The following is a 22,513-nucleotide window of genomic DNA, read 5'->3' as shown; positions in this document are numbered from 1 at the left end:
TATTTTCATAATATTTTTCTTACGATTAATTGCAATCGTGAATATTTTCTCCTGACATTGTAATTATATATAAAGAACATAATCAATAAATAAGATCATAAATATTTTTATTAAGCAAAATAAAATTAATGGTCAATAATTAGTAAGTGAAGGCAGATACGTTAATCTTCAAGAAAATGATTATGAGAAAAGAGTGTAATCTTTTTTTCTTTCTTTCTTATATATACATTTTTCAAGTGAGAAAAAAAAAAAGAACAACGTCATAACCAATTTCAAGTTGACAAATAAAAAAAGGACTACTGATAAATTGACTCGCTAAAACACATGTGATGATGACATGATTGACGTGAAAAATGAACAAAATCATAAATCTTTTTCCTTTTCTATCCCGAAGAAAAGGATCTATGGTTTTGTGCACTTGCCATGCAACTACATATAAACGACATATGTTTTAGCGTGTCAGTTTATCATGACTAAAAGAAAATTTCAAAATCATTTTTTTTTCTTAGAATACAATCATGTGTATGAATTGAAGTGGAAGGAAGATTTTTTAAGTAACAAAGTGTGACTTATGATAAATGTTCTACAACTAATCAATCCCTTTTTCTAATTCAAAAACACTTTCCCGACAAAGTTAGTAAGGAAAAAAGACCTTACTAAGCCTCATCCACCATTAAAAAAAAAAATCTTGAGATTCATAACAACTAAATCTCAAGATTTGCTATGAATCTCGAGGTTTTGTTTTGATAGTGGATAAGCCTTAGTAAAGCCTTTTTTCCTTATTAAGTTAGTAATGTTAATCTGACTCTTTCCAGTTTGATCACTTCTTACTCCATAACTTCACAAGAACTAAAGCTAAATCCAAGTTAGGATTTAGGTAGAATAAAGTTAAACTAACAAGAACAAATAATAAGTTACAAAATAAAGGGTAATTTAAACATAACAATCATGAATATTTGAGATATCCTTTGTGTTTTAACCTAATTTATAGCTCCTTTGACCTTGATCTTATATGAGATATGAATAAAATGACTTAAATACCCTTATCTTTAACATCTTGTCAAAAACTAATGATTTTATCCTAAAATAGTGAGTTTTAGATTTTTGGCATCTCTCCACTTGCTCCCCAAACATTTTGGGTAACTACTCAATATTTACTATTGTTTCCTCTTTTGGATCAATTAGAAAATAATTATAACTTTTATCTAAGATGAATCTGTCAGAAATATCAAGAACTGAAGGGAAAAATCAAGAGATTTTGAGAAAATATATCAAGAATTGTTAAATAAGTCAAAAAAATTATCCTAAGGATTGAAGAAGCCGAAACCAATTGATCTTCTTAGAAAAGAATTGAGCAATTTTATTTTGACAAAATAAAAATTTTTGAGGTTAAAGTTATTTTGATAATTTTGTTTTAGTTTCTTATAAAAGAACAGTGCCAAGAAGGTATGGATAAGTTTGAAAACACTTTGGCAACGACAAAAAGTCAGCCTTTATCATAAATGAGGGTATTTATGATATATCCCTGAAGGTTTTGAATAGTATTTGAAAATAATTTCAAATTGAAGACTTAGCCCACTTGACAGGTCTTTGAAAGAGATTGACAGATTTTTTCTTTTTTAAATAACTGAAATAATCTCATCTTCAATCTCTTAATCTTTTATTTTTAAATAAATAATAATTTAGATTTGAGTCGTCTATCAATGGATAGTCGAAAATTCAAATTTATATTTGAATAATCAGATATTATCTTTAAAAAATTGGATATTGATTTTTCAGTCAAATCGTACTTTAATTTCATATATTACTCTTTAGGTTTGATAAAAATAGAATCTTTAGTATGTAAAAATTTTACCTTAGAAGTTGAAGACATGAGTTTTGTGTGTGTGTGTGTGTGTGTGTGTGTTCAAGTGTTTTTGGCAAGAGTCTTAACTTAGTGTGTACTCATTCAACGTGAATAGTGCAAAGAATCATAGATCTTTTATTTTTCGAGATACAAGAAAAAAGATCTACAATTCCGTGCACTTGTCACGTCAATAAAGTGTAGATTGAATGAAAATTTTCAAGTCAAAAAATATCTTTTGGCAAAAATTGAAGTTAAGGGCATTTCAATTATTTTACATTAATCTTTATGAAAGAATAAATCAAATATTTTCGAATATTTAATAAGTTAATTTGAATATATGTTAGATTTTGAATTGAATTCAATATTTATTTTCATATACAAATTCATAAAGACTAAATTCGATTCGAATACCATCTGTTGACGCCTTAGCCCAAAGGATTCTAGATTGGGTACGATGATTTCCCTTGTGATCTAATGAACCCTGAAACCATGATATGGTTGTAAATAGAACAAACTACATCAGATTGGAGTGGATCTGTGACTATTCTAATAATAATCAAATCAAACTTGGAATTGATCCCAACCCTAAACTTTAAAATTTAGATTAGTTTATAAAACTATGCAAACCACAATTAATTCAACAGCTTTAAATAGAAATCTTTCTCAAGGAAAAACTTTACTCTTATGAAGTAACATTCACAAGTCAAATAAACTAGTTCAAAAAATAATTAAATGGGAAGAAATGAATTATTAATTATTAGATAAATAATAATAAACATCTAAAATCCGCTAATGGGATTAAAAGAACATAAATCCAATAAAAAAAATATTATTGAATAAATTCGAAAAAGGGAAGTAATCATAAGTACTAAACCTTGATATCGAAAAAACAACATCAATCTACCAACCTTTCAAAAAAAGTAGATCAAACATCTAAAACACATTAGTTAGATTAGAAAATAATATAAATCAGATAAAATTTCTACTATTAGTTGGATTAATTTTCAATTACCTTGAAATCAAACAAACAGAATTGGTCAACCAACCCTAGAAACCATTTATCCCATCAACATTAACAAAATATCGAAGATTGATTACCAAAGATGTATTAAGAAGATCAAAACATTGAACTAATTACGGAAACATGTATTAGACTAAGAAAAATAGATCAATCATTAATCGAATAAATTTCACAATATCAAAAAAATATTGGTTAATGTGCCTTTTAATACAGTGTCCTCTTATGACATACATTAAACTTGAGGAGGACAACATTAGAAGAACATTAAAAAAAACAATTTAAATTGTTGAATTTTAAAATTTCAATTTTTGGTAGAATTTTCTAGAACATGGATCAAGCTCAAAAAAAGTAAAAAAATGGAGAATATTTTTTGATAGAAAAATAGGATTTTAGTAATTTTAATTAAAAATTCCACTCAAGTATACCTAATACCTACGTGCTACTGTAACGACTTGTAGAGTAGTTGTACTACAATAATTTACTAATCTTTTCTACAAGAATCACTCATTTTCTCGAGCATATCGATGAAGTATCCCGAAGAAAATTGTGCCACCAACCAGTTATAAATAACTAGTAAGAATGACACCTTTAAATGCAAAATCACATGACTCCGAAGAATGACACCTGAAAAAAAAACACATGATCCCAACCCTTGAAATGCAAAATCCAATGGTTGAGATATATCCTCGGGATGAGTATCTCCGAGATTTTTGTTATCAAGATACTCATAAATCTGAATCATTGGATTTTGTGTTTAAAAGGTTGGGATCATGTGTTTTTTTCATGAGTCATTCTTAAGAGTCAACGGATCCTGATCATATTGTAATATAGTAGTACTATGTTATGTGTATTCAAATAATGCATATTTCGATGACACTTCCCAAGGATAATTCTCAATCGTTGGATTTTGTATTTACACAGTCGAGATTGTTAGTTCTTGAGTCAACGTGTATCTTTAACAATTATGGTACAATTGTCAATTGGAATGTTGTGTGACCGAAGCATCCCAATAAAAATTAAAAGAATATTTTATAAGATGGTAGTAAAAATGATTTGAAAAATTGAAAGTCGAGCAATCAATATAAATAATGTATCAAAGATTGAATAATTATAATAAAATAAAAAAGAAACATAATTGTGAATGTACACAAAAATAACAAAATAAAGAAAAGTCAATTGAGATGAATTAATCATCATGAAACAAAAGCTGATTAAAGTCTTGATCATAAAGAATATATAAAAATACATTCTTCGCTTTTTCTTTTTTTCGGTGTCAGTTTTTTGAGAAAAATTGAGCTCACGGAGTGGGGATCGTACCAAATGGTTGGGTCTGAATTGCTTCAAGTTTTTAGAAAATAATAACAATGAAGAGAATGATCTCTAATAACAATGATGTTGCTTTGTTCTTGAAAAGATTTCATCTCTGGTCGATTCTCTTTGTAAAAATCAGAGTATGATCCCTAAACCAATTCCTTACTTTCGATTTTATTCTAGAAAATTGTTTATGAACCCTAGATCCAAATCTAAGAAAATTCTACAATTTTAATTATTTCTTAGAAACGAATTGTAATTTTTCGATCATCAACAATTTTAAGATGTTTCATATCTCTATAAGAATTGGACTAAATATAAGCAGATTTGAGACATGACACCCATAGCGCACGACTAGTCAAATGTACTATTTATATCTTTGTTGCTCCACCAAATGAGAGATCCAAACAATCTACATTTATTTGTTTTTGCCATGAAATTAATCAAATTAAACATGTAGACACCCCCAAATTTCATCGAAGTCCATGTTCGAAAGGAAATTTGAACAAGATTCTTCTCAAAATAAGCCTAAAATCCATTCAATGTAGACCCCAACAAAAACTCCCGAACAAGCCCAAAAATAGTAAAATGGTGCATGTATGATCTGTTAGACTGTCCAACACGTAACCCCAAGGAGTTAGCCTAGTGGCAAGCTAAGCCTTGATAAGCTCCTCAAGAAGGGTAGGTCAAGTGCTTGAAACCCCCTGAAGCAATGAATTCCTTGGGGTCACCCCTCCAGGTTCAGTTGACCCTCAACTCAACCAATTGTACTTAGGACTTTTTGAGGGGGCGGTGTGTGTGACCAGGAGATTAGTCTCTCCAAAAGGGTAGCGTAAGCACTAAGCATGCTTGACCGACTGATGGGGATTTGATGTGAATAGTCTATAAAAAAAATCGATAAGTAAGACCTCTTCTCTCAAGTAAATAGCCCCACGTTTCAAGCCTTGAGTTTGTGTTCCACAACTCTCAACTATCCTTTAAAGGTCAAACAGAAAGAATTAGAGCTCTAAAAAAAAAAATAAATAAATAAAAGAAGAGAACAATCCTCCAAGAACCCAATTCAAGTAGAGATTTCACTTCTTATTAGTGTAACTTCCCACACACCACAAATCTTGGAGTATTATATTCCTTTGAATCTATTCCACTGGAAATATAATCAAAATAAACATTTCTAGAAAAGAAGGTAACACATAACAAAAATAGGCCTAGTACGGATTATTGTTGAAAGACAAAGTAAGAAGGAAAAATTACTCGAAAGACCAAAGCAAAAGGATTTCTCTTAAAAGTCTATTTAGTAAAACTTTCTTTTCTTAATGGTCCATCAATCTCATCTCATGTTATAATATTTTTTGAAATACCCAAATTACCCATTTTCCATCTTCTTCATATATTTAGATTTTTCAATGGTGATTCCAATAATTTTCGATGACTTTTTTATTATGAATGATGAATGGAAATAATATACTTTTAATTTTGAATATTTAGATGTATTTTTTTATATATTATTTTGACGATTTATAACAAAAAATGAAGAGTGAAGCTAAGATTCAAATTTTTTTTTTACTAGGTCAAGCTCACTACTTTCTATTTGTTGTCAAGTTCAATATTTTTGTTGTCGAGCTCGCCACTTTTTATTGTTGAATTCGACAATTTTTATAGTAGTAAAATCCACCGATTTTTGCTTTTTGAGTTTTTCCAACAAAAATACATGGAAAGATCTGCTAAAAATTTGACATAACAACTTTTATAGATGATTTCAAAACAAAAGAACCATCCTTAATCAGTTTTCATCCAAAAACGAAATAAAAGAATTAAAAAATCCTAACTTTTTTACCTACATTTTCAAAATGCTTGAAAAAACCCTTGAAAAAGATTTCTTCTTCCTTCTCAAATCATTTTCATTGGAATATATAGTCTCCAAAACTCGACCGAAATGTTGAAAAGTCAATTATTTTGAACGAAAATGGTGAATTTGAATGGTTAGAGACTAATTAAAAAGAAATCCTTTTGTCGGGTCCTTTAAGTAATTTTCCCAAGAAATGCCCAACACCTTCCCTAACTTTAAAAGGAACCTTCTTACCCACAATATCTTTGACCGAAGACAAGTTTTCAAAGTCATTCTTGAGACAAAAAGTCTGGACGATTTTCTTTTTGAATCAAAACATAACTCTTAAGTAACAATTCATAGAAATGGGTGTGAATGGTGGTGTTATATACTTGCTTAGAAGTTTTAAGTTAGCGATTCAATTAGATCATGGGTTGAGCTTGTTTTCAATTGTTGAGTCTCTTGAAAAGTCATGGATTGAGTTGTGTTCGGTTATTAAGTCGTGTAAGAAGTCATGGGAGGAGTATTATGTACTTAATTATTAAAGATGAATGAGAAGATAGAGAATAGTCTTCCAAATTTATTTATCTTCAAAGAGATACAGGAGATTAACCATCTCGAACTGGTCCAGGAGGTCCGATCGGCCTCAAATCAGATCACTTTTCTTATCTTCATCCATTAGATTATCGAAATTCGCACAAAAAAATTATGTCTAAAAAGGTGAAAGAACATTTAAGTGGAAAAGCAAGATTTTTTTTTTTTGTCTAAAGTGACTCAATTTTTTTTTTCTTGCAACAATAAAATGAGAGATTCCAAGCAGAGAGGGAAAGAAAGAAAACCAGCAAAGCTTTTAGAAAGTAAGCAATTTTGTCTGCCTCAAACCCTTTCCAACACATGAGTATGAGTAAGGATGAGATGGCCCAAATGACCATGAAAAAGGTGGTTTCATTGAGGCGTTTTATTAAGGGGTGTGGCATGCATGATCAATAGTTTTCCTTTAGGAGAAAAGGGTTTATGTCCCATCCCATGGGATTTGGGATCCAACCCATTTGATTAGATTCCAACATTTATGAGTGAAAGTCCATTAAGATCTCCCCAATCCCACAAATCATTTTAGAGCTTTCACATCATCTACAATGAGGAGAGAAATGCCTCCACACAAAAAAAAAGGATAACATTTTTGTTAAAATAATTCATACAACACATGGCATAATCCACTGTGGACATAACCCACTTTACCATAACTCCAAAGACTGAATTTGTGAATAGATGAAAAATCAACATTGATTACTGATCTCACTCAAAAGTTATGAAATTCATCCCAAACACAATGAAAACTTACCTATTTGAATAGTTTCGAATTCTACTCTTTTGAGTCCAACTTCTAGCTTCTGAATATAAATAAATTGCTTATCGTGGGTGAGACGAATCCCATGGTTACACGCACCACCCCCTCAGAAAGTCCTACATGCAACGATGCAACTGGTTGAGTCGAAGGTCAACCAGATCATGGAGGGTGGTACCAAGGAATTCATTGCTTCGTGGGGTTTCATGAAACACTTGACCTACCCTTCCTGAGGAGCTTATCAAGGCTCGGCTTGCCACTTGGCCAAACCCTTGGAGTTTAGCTTCTGAAGATATTACCATTCACAGAGGAAATAAGAGGGCGGGGGGGATACAATATATGGGGATCTAATTAGTACCTAAATGTGACTCGGACAATTTCTTGAGTCTGCACATAATTTTTTTCTAAAAAATAAAGCGAAAAAAAATCATATTGAGGGTGGGATATTTATTTTGTAAAATGAGATACTACCATGTCAGAATTCCCTGCCTATGATGACGGCCCAGCACCATCTGTACAGAAAAAAGGACAAGTTTAGTTGATCAATAGAATTTCTTGGTTGCATATGACATATATAATAGTGTAAACCAAGGAGTCAGGGTCATATACACCAAGTGAGGAGGATTTAAACCCCACTCCCACACCTCGAATCTAGTCACATAGATCTCTCATTAGAAGAAGAAAAAAAATCTCCTTTAAATGGATTAGTTGAGAGAGATATATGTAACAAGATTTGAGGTGTGGGAATGGAGTTTAAATCCTCCTTCTTGGTGTCAACAATCCGGATACTAAATTAACAAGAACAAATCCTTCAATGAAATTTTGAGTTTAGTAGTATTTGTCGTTAACCATTGACTTGAGGATGGTTTGAGTATTTTTGGGATGACAGCTTCCAGCACAGAAACAAATGCCGAGAATGAAACTCACCGTCACAAGTGCGTTGTCTGAGTTTAGCTAGAGCAACAGCAATCTTTGCACCAATAAGTGCATTGTTTTTCACTAGTGCAATGTCTATGGCTTGGTTAAGAAGAACCAGGAAGTAAAGAAATATATAAAGCTCACAAAAGTTACGATAGTAAATTGCCTAAAACTAAACATTTAGACATGTTGATGGTTTTCCAAATCACTCCTAGTCTCGTCCATAGTTGCAGAAAAGTCTAATGATAAAATGACGCACTGACACATACGTGGTCTGTACATGGTAGACGTGGCAAGTGCACAGAACCATTGATCTTTTTCCTTGTGTATCCCGAAGAAAAAGATCGATGGCTCTGTGCACTCACCACATCAACTGCGTACAGACCACGTAGGTGATAGTGTGTCATTTATCATGACTCAAAACAACATTTTTACTTAAAATGCATTTTGTCCCTCTAGGGAATAAAACAAGTAAAAAAAAACCTTTTTAAAGAAACATAATCTCCTTTTTTTTTTTCCAAAAAAAAAAAAAAAAAATTTTAATACGTATTTTTGTCTTTGGTCTCAATCCTTAAAAAAAAAAAATTTATAAAAAAAACCAAACGTTTTTAAATTTCTTATGCCATTGCATAAATGTAGTTTAATTTTGATTTGATGATGTTATGATGGTTGATTTTTTTCATTAGGGTACACTATCTGTTTTTCAAAACATATTTTGATGATTAGACTTTTCCTAGCATCCTACAATCTATAATCATGTCTGAAAATAACCGATCAGAAAAAAAAAAAAAAAAAAGTCTGAAAATATGCTATCATGTATAAATATTGAATGGTATTTTTTTTGCTCAAAAATATGTTGAAAACTTACAATAAATGTCTAATGTGTATGTATTACTTCTTTCTTATAATAAATATCTAAATGATGGACCTCGCAACAAACCCGACCACAGCCTACAGAATATTCTAGGTCTGTAATAAAATGTATTTTGAGCGTAATTGATTAAACAAGAAAAGGATACTTCAAGCCAGTGAGGCTCCTCCAGTGAGTTCATTCACTCTCGCGAGTAAGAAAGGTGTTTCAGCATTGCCAGTCACATTGCTGTCCCTGAGGTCTCAAACCCAATTCAATATTTTTTTTTAAAGAGAGAGAGAGATTATATTGCTACACCAACTTTTGCTAAAGCCACCCCAATTCATATGTAAATCACCAAAGAATTAGTACACATCTTGGGGTGGCGTTAGCAAAAGTTGGTGCGGCAATAGAAGCTCTAAAAAATTAGAAATATATAGTGGTTTGAGTTTAAAGAGGATCAACGGTTTCTACCTAGCTTCCTTAAGGGCACTCTGTATTGCAGACTCTATCAAGCTTCCTGAAGCAGCATGTTCTTTTGGTATTGGCACCGCGATCAAAATCCCAGTTCCAAGTCTGAGTTTCAGGTTAGCATCTATAATTTACAAAAAAAAATTCAAAAGTAAATATAATATTAAAAGATGAAGGAACAAAAAAATAAAATGAGAAAAGAGAGGGCCCCGTGTTTCACTTGCCTATGAGCCGAGCACAGTCATCTGGAGTGTCCACACGACATGGCACCTAGGTTTCGAATCACAGTTCAACAATAATAAGTTAGACCATGACACAAAATAAATAAATAAAAATTCAGTAACGATGTTATTTAGGGGGAAAAAAAACGCGGAAGAAAAGATGGTATTAAGGAGTCCAACGATTAGCACCTTGTAGCCACTCATTTCTGTGAAAAATGCCGGAAACTCATGGGTCTTAAATGCAGCGACAGTAACTCCCTGAGTTTCCTGTATTTGGAGGTTAGAAATAATAAGCAGTGAATATTAGCCATTTTTGCCCTCCATTGATGGATAAGCTCAACATGAACCCATGACCCAAAGTGGCATCGCAACAAGTCAACCAACTGAGCTATGGGCTCAAGCCCTATTTCATAGACATGTCAAGATAAATCAGGAGCTATAAAATGCATACCAAATACTCTAGGGTTCTTGGAATATCCAATATTGATTTCACCCCAGCAGAGATAACCCCCACTGGTGTCCTCCCAAGCTCAGTAAGATCAGAAGATATGTCCATTGCTGCAAACACAGTATTTAAGCCCTTATGTCAACATATGAATACTTATGATAAGTTTTTTAATCTAAAACTAAGTTAATCAACAAAAGATCTAAAAGGGATTTTCAACACCAGCCCTTCCGCAATAAACATGACAGCAGGATAAAAGACACAAATTGTGAGTTGAAATGTGCGTGTGTAAATGTATTAAGCTAGGTTGTAAGGTCTGTTCTGGAAAATGATCACAGGAGATGTGCATTTATGCTTGCGTTCACATTATTAACATAGTTTATAAGGTACAGATATAAATTTAAAAGTACTGAAAAAGAAGAATGGTTACAAGAGGTGTTCCCTTGTTACATATGGCGGAGAAATCAGTCCAACAAATCAACCAATATAAGTTGAAAGCAATAGTTCAGATCTGGATGATAGGCTTAGAATTTAAAGGTGACAAGTATCCTTACTATGTTCACCATGTCTATGCACCCCTCCAATTCCTCCAGTAACAAATACAGGGATGCCAACCTGCAAGAATTTACAGGGAAGAAAGAAGATATCGGAAATAATCCATGAATATTTACGCACATATAATGGAGAAAAACATACAAGAAGCTGAGAACAAATTTTCTACCATAGAAGCAAAAAACATTGTGGCAGAAACAGTTGTTGCACCATTGCCTCCAGCCGCCACCTGTAAACGGGCATAGATCAATAATGCTAATAAGCAAATAAAACAACCACTCATAAGCATCGTCATTATCACTCCTTTTTGCATGAAAAATCTTGCCTCATTTTAATTCTTTTAAATTTCTAAACCTGAATACTTCCTAACTTTGAAATGTGTGTTATAAAATAAAATGAAGGCAACAAACACATGGGGTAGTCCCAATCCTACCACAATTTTAGTAGGTATAGCTTTCTTGACAATCTAAGCCGTCCAATTTGTAGATCTCATCTTGAAAATTTTCTTGATAAAAATTCAGCCTCGTAAAATGACCATAACCGTCACAACTGAAATTCATAAAAAATGAACTCATTGACTTCAAAATCAATCTATCAATGTATGGATGCTAGACATACGTGGATATAACCAATGTTGTTAAATAGCATATGCTGTTTGCATATGTGGTGGCATATGCTGCAAGGAAAAAAAAGAACGAAAAATGCAGAAAATGTTTAAATCTCGATTCTAGAATTTCTTTTTCTTTTGAGTCTTGAGAGTTGAGAATGAGAGAGTGACTTAAGTTGAGAATGGAACCTTGAGAGTAATAGAGTAGAGATTAGAGAATATTTATAATTATGTGAGAATGTATTAGACAATGTAATGAGATTTACTAGTTAGGGGTTTTGTGAGAGTAAGAAAGAGATTAGAAGGTAGAAGAGATGTAAAAGGAGTATGCGGGGTAGAAGTGGGATATTTATAAGGGAAAAATAAGTTTAAGCTATAAAAAAAAGAAAAAAAGTGTCCAAACAGTATGCCATTGCATGTTGTAGTATGCGATCACATATTGTGCAGATAGCATAATTTTATATATACGATGGTAGCATATGCGAAAATCAGTTTGGAAATGGCATGTGCGACCGCATTTGACAACACTAGATAAAACCACACACACGCACACAGTTTGTGTGTGTGACTTTAATTTATTCCTTTTGTGGCTTTTGACAGCTTCTATTTATGTATGGAATTGTTTTCCCTTTGCGAATAATAAATGAATTATCCATATGTAATCCTGTATTTTTCAACACAACCATTTGTCTCTTAAACAACTACGAGACACAAACAACAAAAGTTTCTTAGCTCTACTCCCCCCCCCCCCCCCCCCCCCCCCCCCCCCCCCACACACACACACACACACAAAAGTTAATATTTAAGAATTTGGCGAATCCTTGCTAATCATTGCACACTTTTTCCATAGTATAAAATGTTAACAAAATATCCTACACTTCAGTCATCAGGGTTTAGCTTCCAAAATGGAAAATAAAATAAAAGATACACATGTGAGGGTCTCCCAATATTTTGGATAAGTTTTTGGGATGATGATGATGATGATAAAGATGATGCATGGGTGTGAATCAACCAAACTTTAATAGTTCCAACTACTACTCACAATATGTGCAATGTCCCTCCTAGCTGTCTTTTGAGCTTTGGGGCCAATTTTAGCAAGCCTCTCCAATTCTTCAAGACTTAGGCCTACAGAAATTAAAAAGGCTGCAACTTGAAATAAGGGGGGTAATAAAGAACAACAAGAGTTAATGAAGGAATCAGACAGTCCTCGACCACTTATTAAGAACAATGATTTTCTGATACCCCCCTCTAATGTACATCCCCCTATGCCCCCATCACAAAATCCTAAATCATTTGCCTCGGGATACGTAGAATCACAAATTTTTTCTTATGTATCCCGAGGCAAATGATCTATAGTTCTGTGATGGGGGAGTAGAGGGGTGTCAGATTATCACGATTCTATTATTAATTCCAAATATCTATGATGATATTGTATATCCATCCAACAAAGGGGGAGTTGAAATAAAATAAAAACGTGTTATTAATATCACATGCATAATTTTATTCAAAGTTATCATACTCTTTATAATTGAGCATTTCTCATGTGTGGCTTATAGCTTTGGAGTGGTCCACGTAACACGTGAGACATGTTGGCCACATGGTCGTATCTAACATTAAAAAAATAGATTTTTATGGTGGGTAGGGCTTAAAACGGGTCGGATTCGGGCTATATATGTGCCTACCCATATCCATATCCGATTTTTATTTCGGATCCTACTAGCTTTTCCATATTCAATTTTCCCCATCTAAAAAGAAGATTTGAATACTACACCTAATACTCATTTGTTGATGAATGATAGATTAAAAACTATAAAAATATAACATACAACATACAAAATAATATATCATTCATATATAGGCAGATATAGGGATAGGTTCGTATCCGACTCAAGGCAAGGGACGTCAACCCATATCTGACTCATATTTTTATTCGAATATGCTTGAAGAAACCAAATCTACTAAAAATCGGATTCGAATCACTCGAATTTCGGATAAAATCCGACCCATTTTAAGCCCTAGGTAAGGGTCCCACTTGGGAAAGACTAATTGCAAATTTAGGTAGGTATACATACACGCTCAATATTTTGGTTAATATTTAAGATACCTCCATATTTTCCAATTGATGATATACCCTTTGACCTAGGTTTTTTCTTAATGAAAATTACTTAAATGCCTGGCCACAAAACCTTAGGGTGTGTTTGATAATCGCTAGTTAGCAAAAATTAAGAAATTTCATGCGTTTGGAATCACCAACGCGTGCGAGTTACTACCAACTTTGTAAAATTAAAATAATTATTTTTATAAATTTTTAATATAAAATTATTATATTTATATATATTTAATGTAATTATATATTTATAAGGGTATTCTGATAATTTTTGTTGCATTCTGAGTGCATTATCAACCTTAAGGGTATTCTGATCATTTTACCCTAATATAATAGATTCTAGAAGGTGTATCAAATAATAATTACCAGATTTTTGTAAACAGTACAACACTTTTACAAAGCTTTATTAAACAAGCTTTTCAGTGTTTCAGCTTCTTACAACAGAATCTAACAGCAGATTCTAGCAGCTCTATTAAATGGGGCCTAACTCTCCCAACATTCGTGTGTGTGTGTGATGTCCACACCTTCAACTCTTCTTCATCAATCATGAAGAAAATGTAATCCTCTCTCTCTACTAGAGAGCTCAAAACCCAACATTAATGATGTTTCTCTCTACTAGGGAGCTCAAACTCCACATTAATGGCATCTCTCTCTATAAATCTCCATGGTCACATATCATTGATATTCTCTTCCTCTCCCTTCTCTAACTCTTCACATGTCATTGTCTTCAACCCTTAATCAAAGACTCATCATCTTCAACCTCTTCAAATCCAGGGTTAACCCATTTTTTTTTTAAATTAAGAAACCTTTTGAGGTTAAACACATTCAACCTTTGTCTTTAAAGGCTTGTAAAAACCATATGAAATCTTAAGGAAAAAACACAACACACCCACGCATATCATCCAAAAGGGTGCATCAGTGCTTGAAGGAAAGCTTTTTGATGAAATGCCAAAGAGGAATATGATTTCTTCAACTCTTTGAGTTTCCCAAAAAAAAAAAAAAAAACAACGGTTGGAATTTATTTAAATTAATTGAACGAAATTCTTATCAACAGATTGAAGGTGAGGGCATATTAGTCATTTTGGTTAGATAACGAGAGTAGACTAAGCTCAAAGGGCATGTCATCAATTTTGAAAACAGAGGGGTCTCTCAAAATACTCACCAAAACGTAAACAGAGCATCACCATCTCCTGTATTTTGCCCCATCTCCTCTTATCTTCTCGGCTCGGCTCGGCTCTATAACGATGGAGGGAGCTTCCATTAGAGCAACACCTAGGGTTTCCTTTCTGAGCGCCTCTGCTTCGAAGTGCAGACGGAATTTCATGGTTAGAAGATCGATTCCAGTTACTTTAATGGAGGATGGACGGAGATCTTTTTCTCTTCGATGTGTTCGAGCTCAAGAGGTCGGTTGTAATATTCTTGAAATTCCTCAATGTTTCAGCCATATTTTTTTTGTTCAATTTCGATTGATAAAACTTCAATTGGAACTGCTGATATCTACAAACTTGTGTATTAGAATTTTGGATTTTTTTTTTTGGTTAGATGGATTCCAAGATCGGATTTTTAGGTGAACTTGAGGGTTTTTCTTTCATGGTTTCTAATTATTGGGTGTTTAGATTGGATTTTATGGATTCAATTTAGGTTTTTCTTTCATATTCTCCTTTTATGCATTAGAAATTTGGATTATAATAGTATAGTTAAATTTAGAATTTAGAACTTGTTGAGTTATAAATTTGTTCAATGGACCCCAAATTTTTGGGATAAGGGTTGATGAGGGTGACGGATTGTTGAGATTCTGAAGTTTGTAATTGGTAGATTAAAGAGTAAAATAGCTGCTCGGCATAAAAAATACCCAGGTAATAAAAAATAGTTAATATACGAAGAAAGAAATCTCAAAGTATGGGGTGAAGGATCAACAACTTCGACTTTATTCCTGAATCCGCATTGGTTGGTCCTGCGGACCAATACCTCATGCCAAGATGATAGAAAAGCTCAAAATTTTTTATTTTATTTTATTTTATTTTTTACTTATGCAACATGAAAAATTAAGAAAATGAAAAAATGATTGAATTCCACCACAAAAAAAATGATCGATGGGGAAAGAAATCTCAAAGTATAGGGCATAGGATAAAGGGCTTTGACTTTGTTCTTGAATACACATTGGTTGGTCTTGCGGAAAAATACTTAATTCAAGATGATAAAAAAGCTCAATTTTTTTTTTTACTTATTCAATATTAAAAATTAAGAAAATGAAAAATTCAAGTACATAATTCTGGCATATTTTGATTGGTGTTTGCAGTCCGAATCCAAGGATGGAGCTGTTATACTCTCCCCTAACGATTCTGAGAATGTCCTCAAAATCAAGGAATGGGAAGTGGGAAGATTCCAAGATGAAATAGCATCTACTCAGGGTATCAAAATTAGAAGACGGCCCCCCACTGGACCCCCTGCACATTATGTCGGCCCTTTCCAATTTCAATTACAGAATGAGGGCAATACTCCTCGTAACATTCTGGAGGAAATAATATGGAACAAGGACGTTGAAGTCTCAAAGGCACTTTCAAACCCCATATATGAATTCAGTTAGATTTTTTTCTTAATCTTTTGTGAAGGGCTGGCTGTAATATTTGATACATTTGTTGTTTCCTCAGTTAAAAGAGAGAAGGCCTCTGTATGTGTTGAATAAAGCACTTGAGAATGCTCCCCCTGTTAGAGATTTTGTTGGAGCTTTAAAGGCATCTTATCTACGAACTGATTTACCGGCTTTAATAGCTGAGGTGAAGAAGGCTTCTCCCAGCAGAGGAGTGTTGAGAGAGGATTTTGATCCGGTAAATCTGCAACTTTAGCTTTTTGTATGTCTATATTATGTACCTTGTCTTGCTATATGAATCTGGAGCCATAAGTAAATTGAGTTTAACTCAATTTCCGTATGTCAAATGCTGTGCAATTCAACACATTTTGTAAAGTCATTCTGCACAATTAAATAGAAACACCTTATCTATGTCACTTCCTTTTTTTTTCCTCTGAGAATATTGCAGTCTCGTACCTCCCATGTCCTTGCGTCTTTCGTTATTGGCATTAGTTATAGAGCAACAAGCTCTTGACAAAAAGAATCCATATGTTACAAAGAATGTTTATTGCCATGAAAAATCTGTGTCATGCTGCTTATGCTGATGATGATAACAATATTGAAAGAATAGGGCTGCATTTTGCACTTATAAAAAAAGGCTGCATTTTGTGAGGTACATCTAAGAAGGAGGTTTGGAAGCCGTTCTATGAGTCTTTGCAATAGAAAATATTCAAATTAGGGTGTGTAGTATCCTTCCGCTTCTTTATTTCAGCTATAGAATGGGTCCAGGTAGAAATTGGAACCTCTAAATATAAGTTGTGAATGAATGTGGTCAATAACGTGGTGAAGTTTGTTAGAGGACTAGGATTATACATTGTAATAAGGTGTACTGTGACACACCAAATCACCTTCAGACTAGGATAAGAATAATACTAGGTATTTGATTACATTATGATTATATTAGATAAGCTTTGTCTTCTTCTATTAGTTTCTATATAAGCCCTTTATTGGGTTCATTGTAATCATCAAGAGATGCATTAGCTAGGATAATTAATGCAAAGACTCTAAATACTTCCCATCATTTTTTGACTCAAGGTTTTTGGTTGATTCTAGGGGTAGGATTTTGGGTTCAAGAGGAGTTCCAGTGATTGTGAATTGGATGCGATGGCTTCATTAACATCATTTATTGAGTCTGTTCAGTTGAGAGTGAGTGTGGTGGGGGTGGGAGGGGGAGATGGGAAAATTTGGGCTTGTAGGAGGGATTGAGTGTTTTCAACTGGTTCTTTCTATGCTTCAATGATGCGACAGTGCTCTGAGTTTGGGATGAGTGTTTGGGGAGCAAAGGTTCCATCGAAAGTGGCTATCTTTGTATATAGCACAGGGCTTGGAATAATTATTACAATGGACCAACTTATGAGGAGAGGTGTCTCAATCCAAATGTTTGTACCATTTGTATGGGGGATGAGGAAGCGATGGATCATGTACTTATTCTTTGTCCTTATGCTATTTGAGTTTGGGATCATGCTATGGGGCTGTTTGGTATTGAGGGTTGTCTGCCTATTTTGGTTCATACTCTATTTTAGTGCTTGCTTGACTGGTCCATTATCCTTTTTGCGGTGCGTTGCGCTATTTAGAAGGATTGTAACAGTTGGGTGTTTGAGGGGAGGTGCCAGTCGGATTAGTATTCTTTCTTGTCTTTGTTTGAGCTTGTTAGTTTTCTTCTGTAAAGTCTTTAAAGAGTTTAGGGGAATTTGCTTTGAGGATTCCTTGGTTGGATGGAGGGGGTATGTTGTATTACTTCTAACAAGTTGGTCTTTGTGCTTTGGCTGGTCACCTCAACCACTTCTTAATCAAAATTATTCACTTATAAAAAAAATAGAAAAAAGAAAAACAAATAAGAAGAAAAGAAATGGAGTGGATTTGCAAAAGTCAGAAATTTTGTATTTACTTTTTGGTCTTCATCAATTATTACTTTCTCTCAGCGTGCAAACTTTGGTTTAAATCTTCAACAGGTTCAGATAGCTCAGGCTTATGAGAAAGGTGGAGCAGCATGCCTTAGTGTGTTGACAGATGCAAAATACTTCCAGGTAAAGTTTTTGCATGATGGCGTAAGTTCAAGGATAGAAGGTTGGTTGAAAGTTGAAACATTAATTATATTTATTTCTCTAAACACTTTTGTCTTTATTTTGGTTTTATTAAATGCAGGGAAGCTTTGAAAATTTGGAAGCTATACGTAATGCTGGAATAAAGGTCTTTTTTTGTTAAAGATGTCCTCTTTGCTGCCTCATCTTTACTTGTATGCTTTATTTATTGGTTTCTTGGTCTGTAAACTTCTGACTTGAGCAAGAATTACAGTGCCCTCTTCTTTGCAAAGAATTCATCATTGATGCGTGGCAAATTTACTATGCTCGAACAAAAGGGGCAGATGCAGTTCTTTTGATTGCCGCTGTATTGCCTGATATTGATATCAAATACATGACCAAGATCTGCAAAATGCTTGGGATGGCAGCACTGGTTGAGGTTTGAAGCTTTTCTTTAGTCATAATTACATTGTTTTATCTAAGCTTAATTGCTTAAACTGTGATCCTGCAGTCCTCGGATAAAATATAGTTACTATTTCTCAAGGTTTATACAGTCATTTTATTCCAGTCAATCATTAGTAGATTTCATTGTTTGAAATTATTTCTTGTAAGTCCTTACAATTACTTCGAGGCATTGACTCAGTTGCTCTCACCATTATCAATTTTCTTATTGTGGGTGTGCTGAATTCAAAAGAATTTTTTAACTGTATCTTATCTTTTAAGACGTGTCATCGATTATCTTTTGTTCCTCTCTTTTACTCCAACCTTTGGGTCTATAAAACTTCTATCAAAATTTCTGAATGGAAAGAAAAGGAAATAGTACCAGTTTTTCATAGTTTAAATGATTTTTCATTGTTTATATTTGTTTTGAAGGTGCACGATGAAAGGGAAATGGATCGTGTTCTAGGAATAGAAGGGATCGAACTTGTTGGCATCAACAACCGTAACCTTGGTAAGTTGTTGTTTCCTTGATCTCCTTCTCTTATCGAAATGGTTTTCGTCAAATTCAACCCATCCTCGCCTTGTTTTGAATACACAGCCATTGGTGTACATGTCATCTATTTTCCTTTATACTTTTAAATTTTATAGGCTGTCATTAATTTCTTAGTGGAGATTACTCCATATTAGCCGAAGAGATTAAAAAAAAAAGTGCTTAAACATGTATGCATGTGTATACTGAATTATTGTAAATTAGTGGGTAGTGAATTTGGTTTTGGTCATCGGCAGAAACATTTGAGGTTGATATTAGTAACACAAAGAAGCTTCTTGAGGGAGAGCGTGGTCAAATTATCCGTCAGAAAGACATAATTGTAAGTGACTTATGCACCAACGTTTTAGACTCAGAGAACTTTGAAGATCCTTTTTAATGGTCTTGAAATCCATTTTCTTCTCTTCAGGTGGTTGGAGAATCTGCGCTGTTCACTCCTGATGATATTGCTTATGTTCAAGAAGCTGGAGTTAAAGCGGTACTTCCCGTAACTTTTGCGTTGAACATTCCATCTTTTATTTGTTTTATCGGTACATTGGGTTTGGGTTTTAAGAGGGGGTCTTGTGTTGATGCTATTCTTAGCGATCTTGAAGACCTTCACCCAAAAAAAACCTAAAAAACCCAACCAGCTTACATGGTGAGACAACATAAATTATTCCTGCTTAAAAACTGGTTCCCTTGTCAACATGTCATGTCTCACTTACTAGAGGTTAATTTCCTCAATTGGGGGAGAAAATAATCACGACACCCCATAGCGTAGATTAAATTCCAATTTAATGTTACTTAACCAAAAAAAAAAAAAAAACCACCAATAAACCTGATTGCACTCATGCATAACTTAAATTCGTTTGCATGAAACTCCTATGATTGCAAGTAAACTTCAAAATATATTACTGTTCATATTACGTTAAAGCAGTGACATGCATGCTCAGGTGCATTTAGATTTATGATGTCTCAGTATGGATATGTATATTTAGGCATTTACTCTATTTCTAAGGTGGAAATGTGTTGTTTTGTTCTTTAGGTTTTGGTTGGGGAATCAATTGTGAAACAAAGTGATCCGGCGAAAGGAATAACTGGACTTTTTGGTAAAGACATTTCTTCATTTGTTTAATTTATGCCTTTTTTTAATTTTTGCTACCCCATCTTTGTAGAAGAATACTAATAAATTCTTTTATGTTATTTAAGTATTATTTCAGCCAATAATTTGATCGAGTTGTCTTTACTCTTAGATTTCTCTTCCTTTCATGATTTAAGTTCATTTTGAAAGTGTTACTTGAACCCTGGCAGTTGAATCGATATTAGATGTTACTAATGCAACACGCCATTGGATCTTTGATTAACTAACTTGGGTCACTTATTCTTGTCTAAAAGACTCTTCTTTTGCTCATACAAATCAAATGGTTCTGGTTCTCTCTTCATTTCTGTTGTACTTCTATGGCACTTCCGTAGATGTTCCCATCTAGAAATGGTAAGAAAGTTCGATTTCATGACAAAATCATGTCCACGGCTCTTCAGGACATTAAGATAAAATATACATGAAAGACCCCCTACTGAGAGCATATGGTGTGATTTGGACAGCATGAAGAGGAGATTTTTACTCTGAAAGTAAAATTCTTCGTTCATTACTGTAATTTCTTTGTTCAATTTATTATTATAGACATCCAAATCCTAAAGGGTGATTTAGGCATTCCTAAATGTTTTGGTGAATATTTGAAATGCCCCATTGTTTTCAAATTAGTGACATTGACTCCTTTACCTCGGTCCTCTCTTATGGACTAATGGACAATGACTTGAATGCCCTGCCCTCAATTCTCAAATATGGTGATGCAGTATCTTGGTCCTTCTCCAAGCAGGCTAAGCAAATGATAATGAATGTATCATCTGCTAAAAGTACATGAACAAGAATAAAAACAATGGGTTTTCTGCTAAATGTTTTTAAAGAAAAAGAGTGAATAGTTGTGCAGGATCCTAATTTTGGGGGTAAATGCTTCTTTTTATTAAGTTTTGAATTGAGGATAAGTTGGTATTTTGATCAGGATTGATTGGAATTTATTTAAATTAATTGAACGAAATTCTTATCAACAGATTGAAGGTGAGGGCATATTTATGTGGTTTGGCAATTTGCCTACGTCCACGGAGTTGCAGGGATTTCACTATTATCAAGAAGAAAAAATTACAAAGTGCGGCTTCTCTCTTTCAAAACGATGACCAAAAGAAAACCTTTAAAAAAAAAACCTAATCACAAGAATGGGTTTTATATACTGCACACAGGGTTCACAACGGACTACAAAACGGGTCCAAAATATTTTTCCCGGGGGCATTGCCCCCTGGACCCCCAGAAGGCTTGTCCATGAGCGCTCTGTCCCAAGCCTCCGCTCCATGGAATAAGCCTTAGAAAATCTCCCACCAAGAAACCACGCAACATTATTCGGGTTGTCAACCGGATCAAACATGACTAGGCTCCACAAAGCCAAACATTCTGAATTTTATTCCGTGAGAGTGAACTTAAATAGATATCTAATGAAAAATAATAATCCCTTGATTGAAGGGATGAGAATAAAATCAAATATACACATCTAAACCAAAATAGAAACAATGGTTGGATGATTTATCCAAACAAAATTGGAAAGAATAGCTGAATGATTTTGAATGAATCAAAATAGAAACAGAACATTCTAATACTCTTATGAATATTATGGAAAAACAAGAAACAATCTGTTACTAGATCTAATGCGGAGGCTATGTATAGAGCTATGTCATACACATCTTGTGAACTAACTTGGTTGACACTTTCTTTAGGAGATAGGCTTTACAGTAGAACTACCTATGAGTCTCTTTTGTGATAACTAGGCATCTATGCACATAGCTTCTAATCATGTGTTTCATGAGAGGAAGAAACATATTGAAGTTGATTGTCACTTTGTTCGAAACAAACTCCTGAATGGTGAAACTGTTACTTTCTATGTGAAGTCTGAAGATCAACTTGTTGATTTGTTTATTAAGTCATTGGGTTGTAGTAGGGTTGATTATATTTGTAATAAGTTGGATTTATATGATATATATTCTCCAGCTTGAGGGGAAGTGTTAGGCATAATAAGTTATTATTAGTAGGGGTAGTATTGTCTTTTCTTTCTTTTGTTATTTTGGTTACGATATATAATACATTGTGCAACTAGGGTTGGAGTCAATTCAACTCCTCCCACGTTTCTCCAATATCTTCTTCTATTCTTCTTCTCAAACTCTTAATCTACAATAACCACCCAAATGTCACAATGAATAAGTGCAAAAGATACAGCAGTGGAAATAGTACTAGCTGGAAAAGGAAGACGAGATTGTTTAGCTCTATGACAGGC

The 22,513-nt window shown here is 33.6% G+C and overlaps 3 protein-coding genes across 3 annotated transcripts in view; 2 read left to right on the top strand and 1 right to left on the bottom strand.

Moving 5' to 3' along the window:
• LOC147410790 (cytomegalovirus UL139 protein) overlaps window positions 1-22,513 on the top strand; it is a 63,704-nt gene that overhangs the window by 33,436 nt on the left and 7,755 nt on the right. The gene's annotated exons all lie outside the window — the stretch shown is intronic.
• Window positions 7,666-12,642, bottom strand: LOC147410792 (pseudouridine-5'-phosphate glycosidase-like). Its single transcript, XM_086440146.1, has 10 exons — window positions 12,455-12,642; window positions 10,975-11,034; window positions 10,808-10,868; window positions 10,260-10,366; window positions 9,998-10,075; window positions 9,812-9,857; window positions 9,591-9,711; window positions 9,286-9,371; window positions 8,276-8,359; window positions 7,666-7,860 (listed from the first exon to the last, which is right to left on the bottom strand). Exons 2-8 carry the CDS (start codon window positions 10,990-10,992, stop codon window positions 9,287-9,289), a joined length of 516 nt encoding a protein of 171 aa, XP_086296272.1. The 5' UTR covers window positions 10,993-11,034; window positions 12,455-12,642; the 3' UTR covers window positions 7,666-7,860; window positions 8,276-8,359; window position 9,286.
• LOC147410791 (indole-3-glycerol phosphate synthase, chloroplastic-like) lies at window positions 14,680-20,388 on the top strand. The gene is made up of 10 exons (XM_086440138.1): window positions 14,680-14,922; window positions 15,819-16,073; window positions 16,171-16,347; window positions 18,101-18,175; window positions 18,294-18,338; window positions 18,444-18,608; window positions 19,043-19,121; window positions 19,397-19,479; window positions 19,567-19,635; window positions 20,182-20,388. Exons 1-10 carry the CDS (start codon window positions 14,764-14,766, stop codon window positions 20,269-20,271), a joined length of 1,197 nt encoding a protein of 398 aa, XP_086296264.1. The 5' UTR covers window positions 14,680-14,763; the 3' UTR covers window positions 20,272-20,388.

Source organism: Akebia trifoliata, chromosome 1 (genome assembly GCF_017979445.1).
Source record: "Akebia trifoliata isolate Shusen 1 chromosome 1, ASM1797944v1, whole genome shotgun sequence".
NCBI lineage: Eukaryota > Viridiplantae > Streptophyta > Magnoliopsida > Ranunculales > Lardizabalaceae > Akebia > Akebia trifoliata.
The sequence above is the reverse complement of the archived record's forward strand: the minus strand, read 5'-3'. Positions and strand labels throughout refer to the sequence as shown.

Excerpts from the sequence above, each read along its gene's own strand:
- LOC147410792 (XM_086440146.1), bottom strand. Across the intron at positions 10,367-10,807 it reads GCATAGACATGGTGAACATA|CAATGGACATATCTTCTGAT; the intron begins GTAAGGATACTT and ends CTGTGTTTGCAG. Across the intron at positions 9,712-9,811 it reads TGACTGTGCTCGGCTCATAG|ATGCTAACCTGAAACTCAGA; the intron begins GCAAGTGAAACA and ends TGTAAATTATAG.
- LOC147410791 (XM_086440138.1), top strand. The coding sequence starts at position 14,764 with ATGGAGGGAGCTTCCATTAGAGCAACACCTAGGGTTTCCTTTCTGAGC. Across the intron at positions 19,122-19,396 it reads CATCAACAACCGTAACCTTG|AAACATTTGAGGTTGATATT; the intron begins GTAAGTTGTTGT and ends GGTCATCGGCAG. Across the intron at positions 19,636-20,181 it reads AAGAAGCTGGAGTTAAAGCG|GTTTTGGTTGGGGAATCAAT; the intron begins GTACTTCCCGTA and ends TTTGTTCTTTAG.